General features: G+C 44.6%; 1 protein-coding gene across 2 annotated transcripts in view; it reads right to left on the reverse strand.

The window, feature by feature from the left end:
• Positions 1-19,201, reverse strand: part of Bfsp2 (beaded filament structural protein 2) — a 51,859-nt gene that overhangs the window by 8,804 nt on the left and 23,854 nt on the right. Inside the window, exons 2-4 of one of the 2 annotated variants that reach the window (XM_028756789.1) lie at positions 16,277-16,359; positions 13,587-13,743; positions 12,361-12,522 (exon numbers count right to left, since the gene is read on the reverse strand). In XM_028756789.1, coding sequence (XP_028612622.1) covers positions 12,361-12,522; positions 13,587-13,743; positions 16,277-16,359 — 402 coding nt within the window. Of the gene's footprint in view, positions 1-12,360; positions 12,523-12,913; positions 12,962-13,586; positions 13,744-16,276; positions 16,360-19,201 lie in introns of those variants that run through there. The other variant, XM_028756790.1, reaches the window with a different exon arrangement.

Below are 19,201 nucleotides of genomic sequence, written 5' to 3' on the forward strand. Positions count from 1 at the left end.
CCCCTCTCCCCTTCTCTCTCACTGAAAACAGTAAGATGTCTCTTCTTCTCCCTGTGTTTTAATCACAGTTTTCCTGCTTCCAGTTTCCTATGCTTCCTTTCATAAATATTTCATGCACTGACTAATGGCACAGATACCATCTGAGATCTATAAAGGAATCTCGCTGTTATGTGAACATTTCAGAACTATGCTTGCACAAGCGAAGGTGGCTACAACATCACTAGGTGATACCATCTTATGGGCCCAACGTTGCATATTAAATCTATCATTGATTTGAACAGCCTTATGTGGCACACAACTATATTTAGGTAATATATATTAGGTATATATTAGATATTTAGGTATGTAAATAGGTAAACATGCATTACTGCCTTCTCCTGTTTGCTACAGTACTTACTATGTGTTAGTAATCGATCTTTGCCAGCATATCGAGTTTTTGAGTAGCTGCATAGATAGCATTGCCTTGTTTGGAGGTGCTATCATTTATTTAGACGGTCCCTGTTGGTGGACATTTTGATTGTTTCCAGACTTTCCCTGTTTCCTACAATAGTGTAAAGAATAAACTTAGACGCCTCCCGTTCCATCTAAGCAGGCATTTCTGAGGGATAAATTCTTTAGATAAACTGTATTTAAGTGAAGACAGAGGCTCGTTATGTGGAACTCCCAATCCTCCTGCCTCAACCCACAAGTGCCGAGAGTACCTGTGTACAAATTATCCTTCAGAGAACTTGTAACTTGTAACCCTGGGAGACAGTGCCAGGTCCCCACACTTCTCCAGACAAGGGGCTTTCTTATGTCTACTCATTTTACTTTTATGTGTGTTTTGCCTGCATATATTTTGAGCACCGTGTGTATGCTCGGTGCCCATGGAAGTCAGGAGATTGCATTGAATCCTTGAAAATGGAGTTACAGAAGTCTGTGAACCACCACGTGGGTGTTGGAAAATGTACCTGGGTCCTCTGGAAGAGCAACAAGTGCTCTTAACTGCTGAGCTATCTCTCCAGCCACAGGTTTTCTATCTGGATCCTTCTATCTGATAGTTATACTTTTCCTTTAAAATTTTTAAAAAATTACACTATTTACTTGTATGTGTGTGTGGGGGGGGGCATGTTTGTGTGGGTGCACACATGCCACGGCTTATGTCGGTGCACATGTACAATGGATGACTCACGTGGTGGTCAGAGGACACCACAGGAGCTAGTTCTCCTCTCACCACGTGGGACTGAACTCGGGTCATCAGGCGTGGTGGTGAGTACCTTCACTGCTGGGCCATCTCTCTGGCCTCAGCCTCCTTTTCATTGCACAAATCAGTGCAGCTGCAGTTGTGAATACAGGGGGAGCTCTGAGGGCTGGACCTTTTTTTCCAGAGTGAGATGGGTGGGTTCTGATTCCTCTCACTGTGCTCAGAGGAGCAGGTCCCCTGCTGGTGGATGATAAAATGAGGTCACTCTCTTTTTTCAGTACATTCTGATGTGCTATCTCTGAGCCAATGCTGTAAGCAGAGAGGTCAAGGAAGCCTTTATGGTCCCAGGCCCTGAGAAGGTGAGACTCAGTGTATTCATTTAAGGTTTATAATAAGATTCAAATATATTGACACCCAGGTCTTGAAATCTTGGCTCCATTTCTGGATTGGGAGAGCATGCTAACATTTTGAAATATGGTGGAAATTTTCATATTCAAAAATTGTAAGTATGAGATGGCTTAGTGAGTAAGAGCATTGGTGGCTCTTGTGGAGGACCCAGGTTTGGTTTCCAGTACTCACACAGGGGCTAATGACCATCTGTAACTCCAAGGAGATTTGACGCCCTCTTCTGACATTCAAGGGCATCAGGTATGCAGTGGTACATACATACATGCAGGTAAAACACCCACCCATACACATAAAAATATAAGAATCTTTTAAAAATATATAGCTGTGTGTGGTTACATATACCTCTAATCCCTAGCACTTGTGATTCAGAGACAGTCTTTGAATTTGAGGCCAGCCTGGTCTACACAGTGAGTTACAGGTTAGTTAGGAGGTACATAGTGAGACCCTGTCTCAAAAGACCCAACACACACACACACACACACACACACACACACACACACACACACACACACATGTGCGTTATAATCAAGTACTTAAGGGCTGAGCTATTGGGGGAAAAATAAAGGAAGAATGAGGAAATTGTTTTCTAAGCCCGACGACTTTTCTGATCACCACTGCCAGTCTCATAAGCTGCATTGGCTATGACTCAAAGCTGGGGGCGAGGATGGAGTGGGCTCTTAGGGGGAGGGAGAGTGTAGCAAGCAGGCAGCGACACTCTCTGATGTCAGAAATGGTCAGTGTTCTCATAGCTTGTGCACCCAGGCTGGGCTCTCGGGAGCTCAATGTGTGTGTGCCTCTCCCCAAGCACTTGCTGTGGGTTTAAGAGTCATGCAAGCTCTCTGCTTTGAACTAGAAGTGAGCGACAGCCTTGAAAGAGCACAGGTGTGCTTTCCAGACTTTCCAAGAACAGGACTGTGACTGTGTTGTGTTCTTTGTCATGGAGAAAGGCAAGCCTTTTCTTTTACTGGGGTCACAAGGACTCCTGATCTAGAGGAAGAGGGCACTGCTTTAGAACTGTAGTTTTCAACCAGTGGGTCATGACCCCTTTGGGAGTTGAAGGACCCTTTCACAGGGATCACCTAAGACCATTGGAAGACATAGATATTTATACTATGATTCATAACAGTAGCAAAATTACAGTTAATGGAGGCCTGAGGAGGAAGAAGACCTCCTGTGAATGGGACTAGACCAACTCTTGTCTCCATTAGGAAGATCAACTACTATGATATTAAGCCTTATAAATACACTTTGATGTCTTGTGGTGCTACGTGCTATTTAGCAGCGGAGAACTTTTAACAGGCAGGCTATGCATCCCTGACTTAACCCCCTCTCCTTGCTGCCTATTGTGAAATTTATTTGGGAAAAATTTGGATACCATTCAGCTTGTCACAGGGCTTCCGCAGGGGTAAATTTAAAAGTAGCACGACTCTCAGTGAAGCCTCGACGTGAGCAGAGGCTGGCCTGGTTAGGCAGGGTCTCATTGCTCCGTGAGTGGACGCAAGAGCCGCCCGATGTCTCAATCTGTTCTCTGGGGTGGAAAGCCAAATCCCAGATCATGTGGTATCTGCCAAAAGAAACAGCTGAGCCAATGGCCTCATGGACTTGCTGCCCCACCTCACATCTGGGATGTAATTGAACATACTGTATGCTAAAAGCAAGAGAAGAAACTCACCCATGGGCCCAAAATAGATTTTTCTTAATTATTGGAGAAGTCTAAATTACAGTATTTTTGTCTTTGCTTATTAAGATCATCCCCCTCTTAAGGGACCTGTTTGCTTGTCTCCTAGGAGACGGCTGTGTGTGGAATATGAGTGACAGTACCTTAATTCCCCAGTGATGATTTGGGCTGTTTCATCTTTGACAATCTCCTATTTTAGAAGTAGTATCTTTATACCTTTTATGGGAGCAGTCAATCAAAAAGCATCTATGAGATGCTCTGAGGTCAGGCAAACCAGGAAGCCAGGGAAAAGCATCCTTCCGAGATGGAGACTCTGTTCGAAGCCCCAACCAAAGCCTCACAGCTGGCTTGAGCTCTGCCTGTGGGTTCTGAGTGCAGGAGTGGGTGGGGATCCTCTAATGGACAGTGAGAAGAGAGCTGGTCATTCAACTACTGGTGACTGACCCCTGAAGGCTTGAGAACATGTAAAGATGGGCCTGGGGGTGGCCTTTCAATGTCTACATTTTCTTTAGTAAAGAATCAAAAGGCAGGAGGAAACTATTTCAACAGGAAGTCTCTACATTATCTTCCTTGCCCCGGCAGAGCCACAAATGTAGCCTGCCATGGGAATCCAGGGCTGGAACACACACACACACACACACACACACACACACACACACACACACCTTGCTTCACATACTCCCTCTCTCTCTCTCTCTTCCTCTCCCTCTCCCCCCACCCTTTCTCTCCCTCCCCTATCCTTCTTTCTCTCCTATCTGGTGATAGGGGATAAAACCAGGGAGGATAAAGGATGGAAAAAAGAAGAACCCACAAATTAGTAAAACAAAACAAAACAAACCAATGACGTTCTCTGCTATGACTCCAGAACACCTTTTTCCTGCTGGTCAAAGGCCACCATAGAGATGCTCACATTCTATCACACATACTTCCATGGAACTAGGGAGACCCCAGACTCTCCCTCCTTCCTCCCTTCCCTCCTCCCCACCTCGTCTTCCATTCTTTCCATGAAATACATCTGTAAAATGGGCATTGCTATGGTCTGAATGTGGAAACACTGCACAAACGTGTGTGTTTGAACGCTTGGTCCCCCAGTTATGGGTCCCTTAGGAGGCTGGGGAGGGTCTCTGCTCCTGGGTGAGCTCTCTGCTTCCTGATCTGTTCAGGAAGTAGGTGGTAACAACAGGGACTTCAGGGATTTACCAAGGTGGTCTGTGAGGTCAGTCGGCCACAGGTTGGAGAATGTCCTCTGTCCTGTGATATTGTGACAGAACGAGACACATTTTATATCTTTGGTCTTTTTCTCTGGCTCCCAGCCAGAGCTCTTAAAACCTTGGCAACTTCCTAGATGATGAGAGCTGAAGTAGCGTTCCCAGCTATGATTAGTGTTTGTTTCTAGATCCTGAAATAGCTCCATGGTGCGGAAAAAAAAAAAAAGGTGTGTTTTTCTATCACTGGTAACAAACCTCTTTCAACAACACCCAAGTTTATGTTAAAGAGATGTCTTTGGCAAGACCTTAAGGGGTGTGGGGGTTGGTGCCCGCCCCCGCTCCAGTGATTAGAAGCTAGAGTTTTCAGCCTTATTGCTGACTCAGGGAGGGGAGAGGCAGTGAATCAATGAGGGCTGACTGAATTGCTGATGGTGATTTAATCAATTGCGTCTAAAATGAAGGCAGCGTGAACCACAGAGGGCCAAGCAACATCCAGAGAGCTTCCAGGCTGGCAGGCAGTGGAGGGATGAGGTAGGTGGGCCTCCCGGAGAGGACACAGTTCTGTAGTTCTATTACAGTCTGACCTCAAGCAACTATTCCACTGTACTGTTCTGAATTGTGTTTGTTATTGAGAACCAACTAAAAGAAGGGAATGGCTTCCTTGGGTTCTGCAAGCTGTCCTTAGCAGTTAATGGAATCTGAGGAGCGGATTACAGAAAACCCCAAGTACTGATGGTTGGTCAGAAGTAGGAGGGTCAGTTTTGATTGTCATCTGAAGTCAAAGGCAGCCTTGAGGCAGCCTTGTGGGACTGAGTTCTTAACATATAGGGTCTGGTAAAAACCTTAGGTACCCAGTGCCAGATAGAATCACATGCTTGCTAATTGAAGGATTTCTTGATGTGGAAGAGATGTAGACATTTGGTTATATATATATGTATACATATATATCTATATCTATGTATCTATCTATCTATCTATCTATCTATCTATCTATCTATCTATGTTGGTGTGGTGACATATGCCTATAATCCAAGAGGAGCTAGCCTGGGGATTCATAGCACGAACCTGACCCATTGAGTAAGACATAAACAGATGAGAATAAAACTTAAAAAGATAAAAATATTTCAGGCCATTGTTTTCAAACAAATTCTTTTGGAAGACCTCGGCACACCAGGGGAAAAATAAAAATGGAGTCAATTATGCTAGAAATCCCACCTACAATTGTGCTAAAAATCCCACCCATTGTTTTACTGAGAGAAATCAAGATTAGCCACATCGATGCCAAATCTTCAAACAGTCTAATGTTAATTGGGTGATGATGATGTTGATGATGATGCCGATGTTCTGTCAGAGCTAATCTAGAAGGGCACTAAAAGGTAACCTTGACCTAGTCAATCAGTTGTTTCTCTCTTGTTCTGTCTCTCTGTCCTCAGTTTGCAAGCCAAGTGACCTTGAAGTGACTGGCCCACTTTTTGTCTCTTGTGCATGCCAACTTTATAAAACCCTGTTTCATAAAAACCAGTCTCTGCTGCTCATTTCAACTCCACACTGTTCTAGAACTGAAAATAAAGGTGTCTGTACTTGGGATGGCCGCATCACTGCAAGGACATGCCTGACGTAACCCACTTACAGAGGGAAAGATTGATTTTGCTCCTGGCTTCAGAGGTTCAGTCCCCACTACAAACAAAGGAAGAGGCTGTGGTGATAGCCGAGGCCATAGTAAAAGGATTGCACTGAAAATATAAAGACTTTGATCCCACACCCCATATTAAAAACAAACAAAGCCAGGTGAGGTGGTGCACACTTGGATCTAATCCCTGTGCTAGGGAGGTGAAAGCAGGGGGATTTCTGGGGTTTCCTGAACTGTCAGTGTAGGGGGAATCCCTGAAGTTTGCTGGACTGCCAGTGTAGTCTAATTGGTGCATTCCAAGCCAGTGAGAGACTGTTTTGAAAAAAAACAAGGTAGGTGGCATTTCTCAGATAGCTGAGCTATCTTTTGGTATCCCCTCCCCCACCCCCTGCCATACACTCCCACCTGTACACACACCTACCTGTACACACACACACACACGCACGCACGCACGCACGCACGCACGCACGCACGCACGCACGCACGCACGCACGCACGCACGCACCACATCAGAAAGAGGTGGCAATGGTTGCAATAGGTGCTCACTCACATGTCTTATCCCTCGGGCCTTCTGTGTTCCTGGCTCCTCACTGCTGACTCTGCTTCTATGCTAGAGCTTGCCCTGAAGCCTTGGAAAGGTCACTTGGCTAGCAGGTAGCTGAAGTATTAACGTTCCTGCCCTTGCCTCCTTCCTTTGGTATTCTGCACCATTTCTCAGCATCCCTCTAAGCTGCTCCAATCTTAGCTGCTCATAAGACAGCCTTTGTTGGTTCTCCCACCCCTGACTCACCCACTAATTCCAAATAAATCACCACCACTCCAATATTTATCTCAAGATCTGCTTCTGGGGGAGCATCAACTAAGACATAAATTAATCACGTTAATTAATTTTCAGCCTCCTTGGGCCGAAAGGTAATTAAATGCGTGTTTTTCTTCCCTTTCCAAAGGCCTTTAGAAGCAGTGCTGAGCCATTGAGTTTGGCTTTGCTGCCAAGTAGCAGACGTGAGAAGCTCGGGGCAGGCAAATGTCAGCCCCCGAGGGCACAGCCACAGCCGACAAAGCTATTTATTGCAGGAATCCTGGCTGTCAGTTCTGATCCCTGTTGACAATCAGAGGAATTCACTCATTCTGCAAATATTTTCTGAGTTCTTCGTCTCTGCATGAGGCCCAGGCAGCGCTGGCCAAATGAAAACAAATCCTGTCTGTTTTCCATGAGACGTGGGCCTCAGATCGCTCTATTAAAAACACTAATGAATCTGTTCAGAATTAATGTTTGAGTTAGTGTTGCACTGACAGCCATTCTCAGATGAGGGCTGAATGATAATGGCCAGTTTTGTGAGTTTTTAAACGTTCACACTAGGCAGGATTTATTTCTGATAATGATGACGACCCAGTCCATTCTTAAAGAGACAATCGATTAGTGTGGTGTGTGCCCCAGCAGCGCTTGGAGGGAAGTCAGGTTGCAAACTGAGGTTTAGCTTTGGCAACAGAGGTGAGAAAGACACAGCCAGTCAGGTGTGGTGGTGCACACCTGTAATCTTTTTTTTTTTTTTAATTTTCCATTATCTCATTTCTCAGTGGTAACTAATTTTCTTTCTTCCCTTTTTCTTTTTTAAAATTTTCTCCCATACGTTACAGCCTGATCACAGTTTCTCTTCCTTTTCTCTTCCTAATCCTCCTCCCCAACTCTCCTCTTCCCTAGATCCACTCCTTCCAGTTTCTCTTCAAAAAAGAAAGCAGGCCTCTGAGGGATAGCAACCAAACATGGCGTAATAGGTTACAATAAGCCTAAGAACAAACCCCTCATATCAAGGCTGGATGAGGCAACCTGTTAGGAGGATAAGGGTCCCAAGAGCAGCACTAAGTGTCAGACATACTCCCACTGTTAAGACTCTCACAAGGACACTCAACCACACAACTATCATGTATATACAGAGGACCTAGCTCAGACCCACAGGGGCTCTGTAACTGCTGCTTCAGTCTCTCTGAGCCCATACAAGCCCTGCTCAGTTGATTTCTGTGGGCTGTGTTCTCATGGCACACCTGTAATCTTAGCACATGGAAAGCAGGAGGATGAGAAGATCAGGTGTAGCCTGTGCTACACAGGGAGACCCTATCTTAAGCAAATGGACAAGGTGGGTGTGGTGGTAAACACCTGTAATCCTAGCACTTAAGAAGTTGAAGTAGGAGCGTCAAAAGTTCTAGTCTGGGACTGGAGAGATAGCCCAGTGGCCATGAGTATTCACTGCTCTTGTAGAAGACCTGGGTTTGATTCACAGCACACATGTGGTAGCTCACAAATGCCTGTAATTCCAGTTTCAGGGGATCTGGTGCCCTCTTCTGATGTTCCCTGGCACTGCATGCATGTGGTGAACATACATACACTCAGGCACATACACACACATATACACTAAATAAATAATAAAAAAGGGTTCAGAGGCCAGCCTGGTCTACAGAGTGAATTCTAGGACAGCCAGGACTACACAGAGAACCCCTGTCTTGAAAAACCAAAAAAAAAAAAAAAAAAAAAAAAAGGTTCAGGGTCATCATGGTTATATATAGAGTTTGAGCTCAGCTTATGGCATTAAAAAACTGTCTCAAGCTGGGCGGTGGTGGCGCACGCCTTTAATCCCAGCACTTGGGAGGCAGAGGCAGGCGGATTTCTGAGTTCGAGGCCAGTCTGGTCTACAGAGTGAGTTCCAGGACAGCCAGGTCTACACAGAGAGACCCTGTCTCGAAAAAAACAAAAATTAAAAAAAAAAACTGTCTCAAAAACTTAAAAAAAGAGAAGGAAGGAAGGAGGAGGAAGAGGAGGAGAAGGAAGAAGAAGAAGAAGAAGAAGAAGAAGAAGAAGAAGAAGAAGAAGAAGAAGAAGAAGAAGATGATGTTGATGCTACAGAAGGAAGGTTCTTGGACTAGGAGCCAGGAGAGTCGAACCTGGTGCTACCAATCAGCCGAGTGACCTTGGAGAGTCCCTTGCACATCCTGGATCTCAGTTTTCTCAGTTCTTAAATATAACTCAGTACTCGAGGGACTGATATTAGATATTCCCCAAGGTCATAAAATATTCATAAATCTCTTCTAAAAGAGAAGAGTCCAAGCTCAGGTCCATAGTTTGATTTCACTTTGCCCTATGGAGTTTATATCTCCCCATAGGGCAAAGTTGGGGGTTGGGGGTTGGGGGTAGGATTGGAGAAGTAGGGGTAGGAGTGACTATTTGAGGGGTACAGAATTGAGGAAGGTCCTTTTGGAATGGTTCTGATGGTCCTTGGAGGCTCGGAGGGAGGGGTCTTCCTTTTGTCTTTTGGCAGCTCTTAGGATCAGTCCTCAAGGCTGAAGGAAGGTTGGAATTATCTGGAGGAGGACTTTATACTACCCACAAATAATATAAAGTATTTTGACGAAACTCTATCCAAGCAAGTGAAAGACCTGTATGACAAGAATTTCAAGCTGCTGAAGGAAGAAACTGAGGAAGATATCAGAAGAGAGAAAGCTCTTCCACACTCATGGATAGGTAGGATTAACATAGTGAAAATGGTCATCTTACCAAAAGCAATCTACAGGTTCAATGCAAGTCCCATCAAAATTCCAACTCAATCCTTTATGGACCTTTAAAGAGCAATTCTCAACTTCATATTAAAAAAAAAACCAGCCCAGGATAGCTAAAACAATCCTGTACAATCCAAGAACTTCTGGAGATATCTCCATCCCTGATTTCAAGCTACACTACAGAGCAATAGTAATTAAAAAAACATATGGTATTGGCATAAAAACAGGTTGATCAATGGAATAGAATTGAAGACCCAGAAACCCACACACCTATGGACAATTTGACAAAGAGGCCAAAACCATATGATGGAAAAGGGAGAGTATCTTTCATAAATGGTGCTAGTTTAACCGAATATCTGCATGTAGAAGAATGTAAAAAGACTCATATCTATCACTCTGCACAAAACTCAGGTCTAAGGGAGCAAAGACCTCAACATAAAACCAGATACATTAAATCTAATAGAAGAGAAAGTGAGGAAATGCCTTGAACTCATTGGCACAGGATACAAATTACTGAACAGAACACCAATAGTTAAGGTACTAAGATCAACAATAAATGGAACCTCATGAAACTGAAAAGGTTTTGCAAGGCTAAGGACATCATCAATAGGACAAAATGGCAGCCTATAGAATGGGGAAAGATCTTTACTAACCCTATACCCAACAGAGGACTGATATCCAAAATATATAAAGAACTCAAGAAATAAGACATCAACAAACCAAGTAACCCAACTGAAAAATGGGACATAGAGCTAAGCAGAGAATTCTCAACAGAAATCTTGAATGGCTGAGAAGCACTTAAATGTTCAACACCCTTAGCTGTCATCATGGAAATGCAAATCACAGAACTTTAAAAAAAAGACATCTCTCTCTCTCTCTCTCTCTCTCTCTCTCTCTCTCTCTCTCTCTCTCTCTCCCTCCCTCCCTCCCTCCCTCCCTCCCTCTCTCTCTCTCTCTCTCACACATGCGTGCATATGTGAGGGTGCATCAGAAGCCAGAGGAGGATACTGTGTCTCCTGGAACAGCAGTCACAGGTGGTTCTGAGCTGACATGGATGCTGGGAACTAAACTCAGGTCCTCAGGAAGAGCAGCATGTGCTGCTCCATCTCTTCAGCCCTGAGGACTTTTATTAATAATACTAACTTTAAAAACCCGCAAAGTCTTTCTGCTTCTTCTGATTAAATTGTTTTGGAATGGATCCAGGATGTTACAGTTTCTGAGATGATTCTTCTGGGCAATTGGCGTTGAACATCATTAACTGAGCACCAGCAGCGGCAGGCTGCTCGCCTCCTTGAACAAGCTCACCTTGCTTTCCCAATTCCTTTGCATGGCTCTTCCTCTCTTTTCCAGGTTCCCAGGTAAGTGGCAAGGACAGACCCGAAGGACAAACTGTCTGCAGTCTATTTTTTAGTTAACTCTTTTGTTATTTATGACGTTTCATACAACTTGATTTTTTTTCTCATTAATATAATTCAGGCTACTTAGGAAATTAACTTGAGCAATACTCAAAAGAAAGAAGAAACATCTCAAAGTATCAGTTAAGCCACCTATTCAAAGGCAGCCCATGGCTGACACAGCTAACATGTGAACCTAATTTTTGGAGATGCTTAGTCTCCCCTTGAGAACAGTGTTTTACTGTCTATCATAGGAGATGACAACAGTTGAAAGGACAAGTCTAGTTCATTTTCTGTTTATATAAATTTTTTTGAGATTGGTCTTCTAACTAGCTATATAGAAGAGGCTGGCCTTGAACTCACAGATATTTATTTGCCTCTGTCTCCCAAGTGTTTGGATTAAAAACATGTGTCCCTACATCCCATGATAAATAAAGTTTTATTGGAACGCAGGACTACTTGCTGCTACATATTATGTCTGGCTTTTACACTACAGGGGAAAAGCAGAGAGGCTGCAACAGAAATCACCTGGCTTCCCAGGTGAGTCTACAGTACTCACTGTTTAATAAAAACCTTCTTGTCAGTCCCTGGTATACACCGTTCTGCAATTGCTTTCATCCCATTTTACCTTCCATGGGCTTTCCCCGTGTTGTTATAATTACTTCATTTCTAATAACAGGTTTCATTGCACATAACATGGTTAGGTGACAGTGTAGTTTTTAATCTTATGATAAGACATGTATTTTTACCACCTTTTTATGCAGCCCTTAAAATGCTTCATGGAGTATGTTTGGACATAAAACTATTTCTCTCTCTCTCTCTCTCTCTCTCTCTCTCTCTCTCTCTCTCTCACACACACACACACACACACACACACACACACACACACACGTGTACTCTATCCCTGAGCTACATCCTGACCCTTTATGTTCCTAATGTGTTCTTTAGATGGCTGTCCAGATTGTTCAGCTAGCAGGAGTACAGTGGCGTACAGGCAGCAGGTAGGAACATACAAACACTTTTGGTACAGTTGATAAAATCCCTTACTCGAAGACTGGATAGAAACTTACACCTTATACTCTTTGATGACACAGTGAAGAACCTATCCAGAATTGAAGATTGCCATTTTAAAGATTTTCTTATTTCAGAGAGGCAAACAAGTGTTATTACTTTACTTTCCATTTCCCCTCTTTCCACAGGAACTGAGCTTGTTGACTAATGGCTGTGTTTCTTCTACTTGCTGGCTGCCTCCATCTTGCTCAGCCTCCTCCTTCCCAGGACCCAGGGGGCAATCCTAGTTGGTCTCTTACCTTAGCTTGGAGCAAGGCTCCTGCTTCTGCTCGGTTCTTTTCCACATCTCTCTCCCACTGAACTCGGATCGTCTCAAGGACATCATCCAGACCAGTGCCCATGGGAACATCTGTTTGCTCCAGCTCAGACCCTGCCAGCTGTTTGTATAGAACCTTCACATCCTGAAAACAACAGTGGATACCTTAGGTAAGCTCCAGGAGGAAAGAACAGATGTGGAAATCTAGCCTGAGCTCTGTGGTCACTGCTTTGCCATTCTGTCTGTCTGTCTGTCTGTCTGTCTGTCTGTCTGTCTGTCTTGCACTATGCATGGGCACCACAAAGACTGGCAAAGTCCCAGATCTTCTAGGTGTGGATCTCATTTTCTTTTCCCAAGGATACATTTCTTAGATCCTCTTGAACCCATGCCCATGCCCAAGGCAAAAAACTAGATAAAAACTAGAAACTAGATAAAATCAAAAGTAAGTATATAGTATAGTAACATATAGCAAGCAACTATAGAAAAAAGAAGTTAGGCATAACGTCAGGATATACTAAAGGAGATTAAAATTCAACCTAGAGTCTAAGGGTTGCTGCCAGAGTGTGGTGTTCAGGAACTGAGCTAGGAACAGGAAGGAGCAGGTTTCCAGTCGCTGGCCAGATTCAGGGTGGGCACAGGAGGAACTCCACAGTGTGAGCATGGGCAGTGAGCTGTGACTGTCAGCTTGAAGCAGCCTCAGCCATGAATCAGAGTGATGTGTGTGCAGTGGCTTTCTGCAGGTGGTGTGACCACATCCCTGCTGGAGGTGCCCTCTGGTCCTGTTACTTAAAGATACAACTTCTTTTGTTAATGAGTATGTGGGAACCACACGTGGGCCTATCTTTAGACTTAGTCAGTTTATCCTGTTCATACAGTGTTGAAAAAAAAATATCTGAAATAGAACACTTTAGGGAGATGCTTCCTCCAGTTTCAACTATTTCTAACAGCCACAGCTGCTTATGACCATCGCTTCCACTTATCTACCTTCCTGGTCCTCGAAGACATTTGAGTTTGAGACCTTGGGATTTGGGGGAACAGATACTGTGACACATGACAAAGACTTTAAAGTCTTTTACTAGCATTTTCCCTGTAGGTCTGGGTGAGCCAGAGAAGAGTCTCCAAGACCTGTGTTAGAAGAAGATTACAACCTCACAGGTGAGTGCCTTGCTTTGGGAGCAGGGGCAGGCTAGCAACCCCAGCCCCACCTACCTCTTCATAGCTTCTTGACAGGAAGCCCAGTTCTTCTTTCAGGCTTTCTATTTGATGCTCCAGATCCGTCTTTGTCAAATTAGCTTCATCAATGACTTTGTAGAGGGAGCTTACTTCCTCTTCCGCTGCCTTCCTGAATGGCTGTTCATTTTCATATCTGCAGACAAAGGGACTTAATCAGCATAGCTGGATAGCACCCAAAGGGGAAACAAACCAGATTGTCAGATATTACCCAAAGGCCCACATGTGATAGGCAGCGAATGCTGGAAGCCAGTGTTCCAGTAGCTTTGGGGACCCTGTTACTGCTATTGCTGCAGAAAAATGAATAGGAAAACATCAGCAGCCAGCTAACAGGAACACAGATTTGTGAGCTTAATACTCTAGGGAAGGCTGCTTCAGGAGTTCACACCACAGAAAGGCAAGAGGACATCTTTGTCACTATACGGAGAGTCCTCCTTATCATCCAAGGACCTTCTGCCATCATTGAAGACCTGCTAAGTATTAGGCGGGGTATCCAGAAATGGACAGTATGCTGCAATTCTAGACAGTGGCTACAAAGTCAAGTGGGTAGGGTAAAGGAGAAACCAGGGCAAGAAATGGGACAGAGAGGGAGAGGAACTCTATTGGAGCACATACTTCACTTTACCTATAGGGGGCACTGCTGCCCAGCTCTGCCCATATATATTGTGTAGAGAGGTGCTTTTGGCTTGGCCTAGCTCTCTTGGGGGGGGGGAGGGGGAGGGGAAGAGCATGGATTTATCTATCCAGAGATTTAAGTGTCAGACCAGTGGTAGAACACTTTCCTAGGCTGTGAGGGGCCCAATTTACATACATCACACAACCAAACAGACAAAACAAAAAAAGGCAAATAGCTTTTTAAATAGCGAGTCTGTGTTTGGATACACATGCAAGAACTGGGGTTTCAACCCTTAGCCCTTCTTTTTAGCTCCTACCTGACATCTTTGGTGATTTCTCCTGGTCCGCTCTCCTCATTCCCTGGCAGCACCGTTCAGCCAACGTTCCCATCTTGCCTCCATGTGTCCACGGGAAGGTGTGTGTGTGTGTGTGTGTGTGTGTGTGTGTGTGTGTGTGTGTGTGTGTGTGTGTTGGGGGCAGGGTATTGGGGATTGAGCATAACACTGAGCAAGCACTGTCTCCTTAGCGTGGCTCCAACCACTGTAACGGACATTAACATTCAGAAGTCCCAGCGAGAGTCCTTTGAAGACTTTTGTAATTGGTGATTTTGGAGCATCTGCTTGTATTTTCCCAATGCTGGGCCACTCATCCCTCTCAAGGCTGATGGTCCATCTGTGGAAAGTTCTAAGGACTGCTCATTTCTTTGCATAAAGGTTAAACCTCTAGTCCTATAGAGAGGTGAGTTTGATGCTGGGAATACCAAAGCCATGTCTCTAGTAGGCCTACAAAGTGTGTAGAGTGAGAGTCTAGGGACCACTGGTCTGCTGTGGGTTGCCCTGATGCTGTTTGTAAAGAGGGGTTGCCCCTGACGAGCAGTTGAGCATGTATTCAGGTGACTTCATGTGAACCTTCTCCCCATTCTAACTGGTCAACAAAGGCTAGAGCCTGTGATTGGACAGGGGAGAAGAAAGGTGGGACAAGAGGTTTTGGGGAGTGAGGGAGAAGAACCAGAAGGGAGGAGAGAGGATGAGAGAAGAGGAAGGAGGAATGATGGAGCAGAACCACATGGCCAGGAGAAACCACAAGTAGCAAAGGGTCTTATTGCTGGGGAAAAAGTTAGTACCGTGCTACATTTGACCAATCTAGGCATAGAGCTTACAATTGTAATAACTGGATTGTGTGTCTTTTTAAAGAGCTCATTGAGGTTGGAAATTCCAGCAACACTGGTCAGCACAGTGAACTCATCTCAAGATAAACCAATTATGGTGGATCAAGCCTATAGTTCTGATACTTGGAAGTTGGAGGGAGAAGGATCATTAGCTCATGGTTATCCTTGGCTATGTAGTAAGTTCAAGGTCAACCTGAACTCCAAGAGACCCTATCTCAAAACACAAAACAATGAAGGAACTGAATCAAACCAAACCAAACCAAACCAAACCAAACCAAACCAAACCAAACCAAACCAGAGCTGGCAAGATGGTTTAATATGTAAAGTGCTTGCTACCAATCCTGATTACCTGAGTGTTGTCCCTGGAAACTACATGGCAGAAGAGAAGCAACTTTTACATGTTGTATTCCTTCCTTATGTGTGCCATGGCAAATGTACACGCACACACACACACACACACACACACACACACACACACAATTTTTCTTAAAACAAAAACAAAAACAGGGGAGGGGGTTCAGCAGTTAAGAGCGCTGGTCCTGAGTTCAATTCCCAGCAACCACATGGTGGCTCACAACCATCTATAATAGGATCCGATGCCCTCTTCTGGTGTATCTAAAGAGAGTGACCGTATACTTACATACAATAAATAAATAAATAAATAAATAAATAAATAATAACTTTTCTAAAGCAAGTGGCACTGGGCACAGTCTTTAAGTCCCTAGGGCCTGAGTCTTGAGGCACTGGGTTCTCCTAGAGTTTCTGTTGTCTCTGGCCATTTTTCCACCATGGCGGTATGGACTGAGGTGTACTCTGGGGGCAGTATTATCTACACTGGTCTGGAATGTGGGTCAGGAAGGGACATCCCCTTTCTACAGAGCATTACCTCTCTTTAAAGTCATCTGCCCCAGCCTGAATCGTCTCCATCTGCAGCATGAGCCGGGCATTTTCCAAGACAGCCTCTCCCACCTGGAGCAAAGAGAAGACGGTGTTTAGTGGATCATGTGGGGCCCAGAGTTCTGGAGAATGTGCTGAAGCTTCACAAATGCTTGCCTTTTCAGAATGACTCTCCCCCTTTGAAGACAAGGAGGAGATAAGAAAGCATAAATCTAGGTGCCTTTAAGACTTTTTAGAGTGGGATTTAGAATAAGATTTTTGGAATAAAATGGTGACTCAAAAGGAAACTAGTTCACAGCCTCTGCCAAAGCCTTGAGCTCTCAACTCATCCAGGAAAGAGTCTCCCCTCTTCTCTGTGTGTGTGTGTGTGTGTGCATATGTATGTATTCATATATAGTATATACATGCATACACATGGCCCAAAGTTATTTTTTAGGAATAGTTGTTAATGGAACTGGAAAGACCAGTTAAGAGCACTGGCTGGCTGCTCTTCCAGAGGACCAGGGTTTGATTCCTAGTACCCGCATGGTGGCTAACAACAGTCGGTAACTCTAGTTCAGGGGGATCTGAGATCTTCTTCTGGGCTCTGTGAGCACCAGACATGCATGTGATACACAGACATATATGTAGACAAAACACCTATACACATAGAAATAATAAATTTAAAAAGACTTTTTTTTTTGGAGACAGGATCTTACTGTATAGCGCAGGCTAACCTCAAACTCAAAATCTCCATCCTATAAGTCCAGGGACTGCACACATGCTCCCACCATACCTAGCCAGGAATTTTCATTTTTAGTTGGCAATAGTTACATATTTATAGAGTACAGCCTGAGGTTTTAATATATGCTTTACATTGTGGAGTGAGTCTATCAAGCTAACTAGCATGCTCAGCATCACTGATCATCAAGGGAATGCAAATCAAAACCACAGCAAGACATCACCTCCTGCCAGTAAGGTATGTGTGATCAAGAAGATAAAAACAAGTTCTGGCGAGGATGGGGAGGAACTGCACGCTGTTGTGGCAAGGTGAATTCATGCAGCCGTTACAGAAAGTAATGTGGAGGTTCCTCAAAAAACAAAACCCAGTGCTCCCCATCCCCCCAAATCCAAAACAAAAACCCCACAAAACTGAAAATAGAACAAACCACCCTTATATTTTTGGTTATGAGCCTAGCCTTTAACGGCTGAGCCGGAGAACTCAGCTATACCACTCCTGGGCATATACCCAAAAGACGCTCCAACAAAGACATATGCTCCACTATGTTCATAGCAGCCTTATTTATAATAGCCAGAAGCTGGAAAGAACCCAGATGTCCCTCAACAGGGGAATGGATACAGAAGATGTGGTACATTTACACAATGGAGTACTACTCAGCTATTAAAAACAATGAGTTCATGAAATTCTTAGGCAAATGGATGGAATTAGAAAATATCATCCTGAGTGCGGTAACCCAATCACAAAAGAGCACACATGGTATGCACTCACTGAGAAGTAGATACTGGCCCAAAAGCTCAGAATACCCAAGATACAACTCATAGACCACATGAAGCTCAAGAAGAAGAAAGACCAAAGTGTGGAGGTTTTGGTCCTCCTTAGAAGGAGGAACAAAATAAGGGAAAAAATATGGAGACAAAGTGTGGAGCAGAGACTAAAGGAAAGGCCATCCAGAGACTGCCCCACCTGGGGATCCATCCCATATACACTCGCCAAACCCAGACACTATTGTGGATGCCAAGAAGTGCTTGCTGACAGGAGCCTGATATAGCTGTCTCCTGAGAGGCTCTGCCAGAGCCTGACAAATACAGTGGTGGATGCTCGAAGCCAACCATTGGACTGAGAGCGAGGTCTCCAACGGAGGCATTAAAGGACTGAAGAAGCTGAAGGGGTCTGTAACCCCATAGGAAGAACAACAATACCAACCAACCAGACCCCCTAGAGCTCCCGGGGCTAAACCACCAACCAAAGAGCACACATGGAGGGACCCATGGCTCCAGCCGCATATGTAATGGAGGATGGCCTTGTCGGGCATCCATGGGAGGAGAGGCCCTTGGTCCTATGAAGGCTCAATGCCTAGTGTAGGAGATTTCGAGGGTTGAGAGGTGGGAGTGGATGGGTGGTTGGGGGAGCACCCTCATAGAAGCAGGGGGAGGGAAGATGGAATAGGGAGTTTCTGGAGGGGAAACCGGGAAAGGGGGTAACATTTGAAATGTAAATAAAATATCCAATTAAAAAAAAGGAGACAAATATATGGGTAAGGAGACTATCTACTTAATCTATTTGTTGGTGTGCTCAAGGGCCAGGCTCCAGATGAGATTTGCTCTTTGCTAGTGGGAAATTCAATGAAGTGAAATTAACCCACACGGTTCCCTTTGTTTTTCTTCCACAGATGGAACTCTGTGAACCACAGAGAGGGTCTGGCAATTAAGAGTGTACATGGCTTCCCATCCAAATATTAACCAGGCCCAGCCCTGCTTAGCTTCTGAGATCAGGCACATTCAGGGTGGTCTGGCCTTAGTTGGTGGACCTCCTCCTTCTCAGAGGAGAGAGGAGGAGGATATAGGGGAGGGGGTATATGAGAGGGGACTGGGAGGAGGGGGGCCTGTGATCAGGTTGTAAAGTGAAAGAATGAATAAATAAATAAATAAATAAATAAATAAATAAATAAATAAATAAAGGGGGGTGTTTGTGGCTCTTCCAGCAGACCTGAGTTCTGTTCCCAGCAATCCAGTGTCTCACAACTGCCTGTAACTCCAGCTCCAGGATACCTGATGCCCTCTTCTGGCCTCCTTGGGCTCCTGAAGCCATATGTGGAGCATACACACACACACACACACACACACACACACACACACACAAATCTAAATAAATCACCTTCTTTTCTCCTATGTTTTTAGGATACCTCCCACCCCC

The sequence above is a fragment of the Grammomys surdaster genome, unplaced genomic scaffold, assembly GCF_004785775.1.
Source record: "Grammomys surdaster isolate TR1022 unplaced genomic scaffold, NIH_TR_1.0 126131, whole genome shotgun sequence".
Taxonomy (NCBI): Eukaryota; Metazoa; Chordata; class Mammalia; order Rodentia; family Muridae; genus Grammomys; species Grammomys surdaster.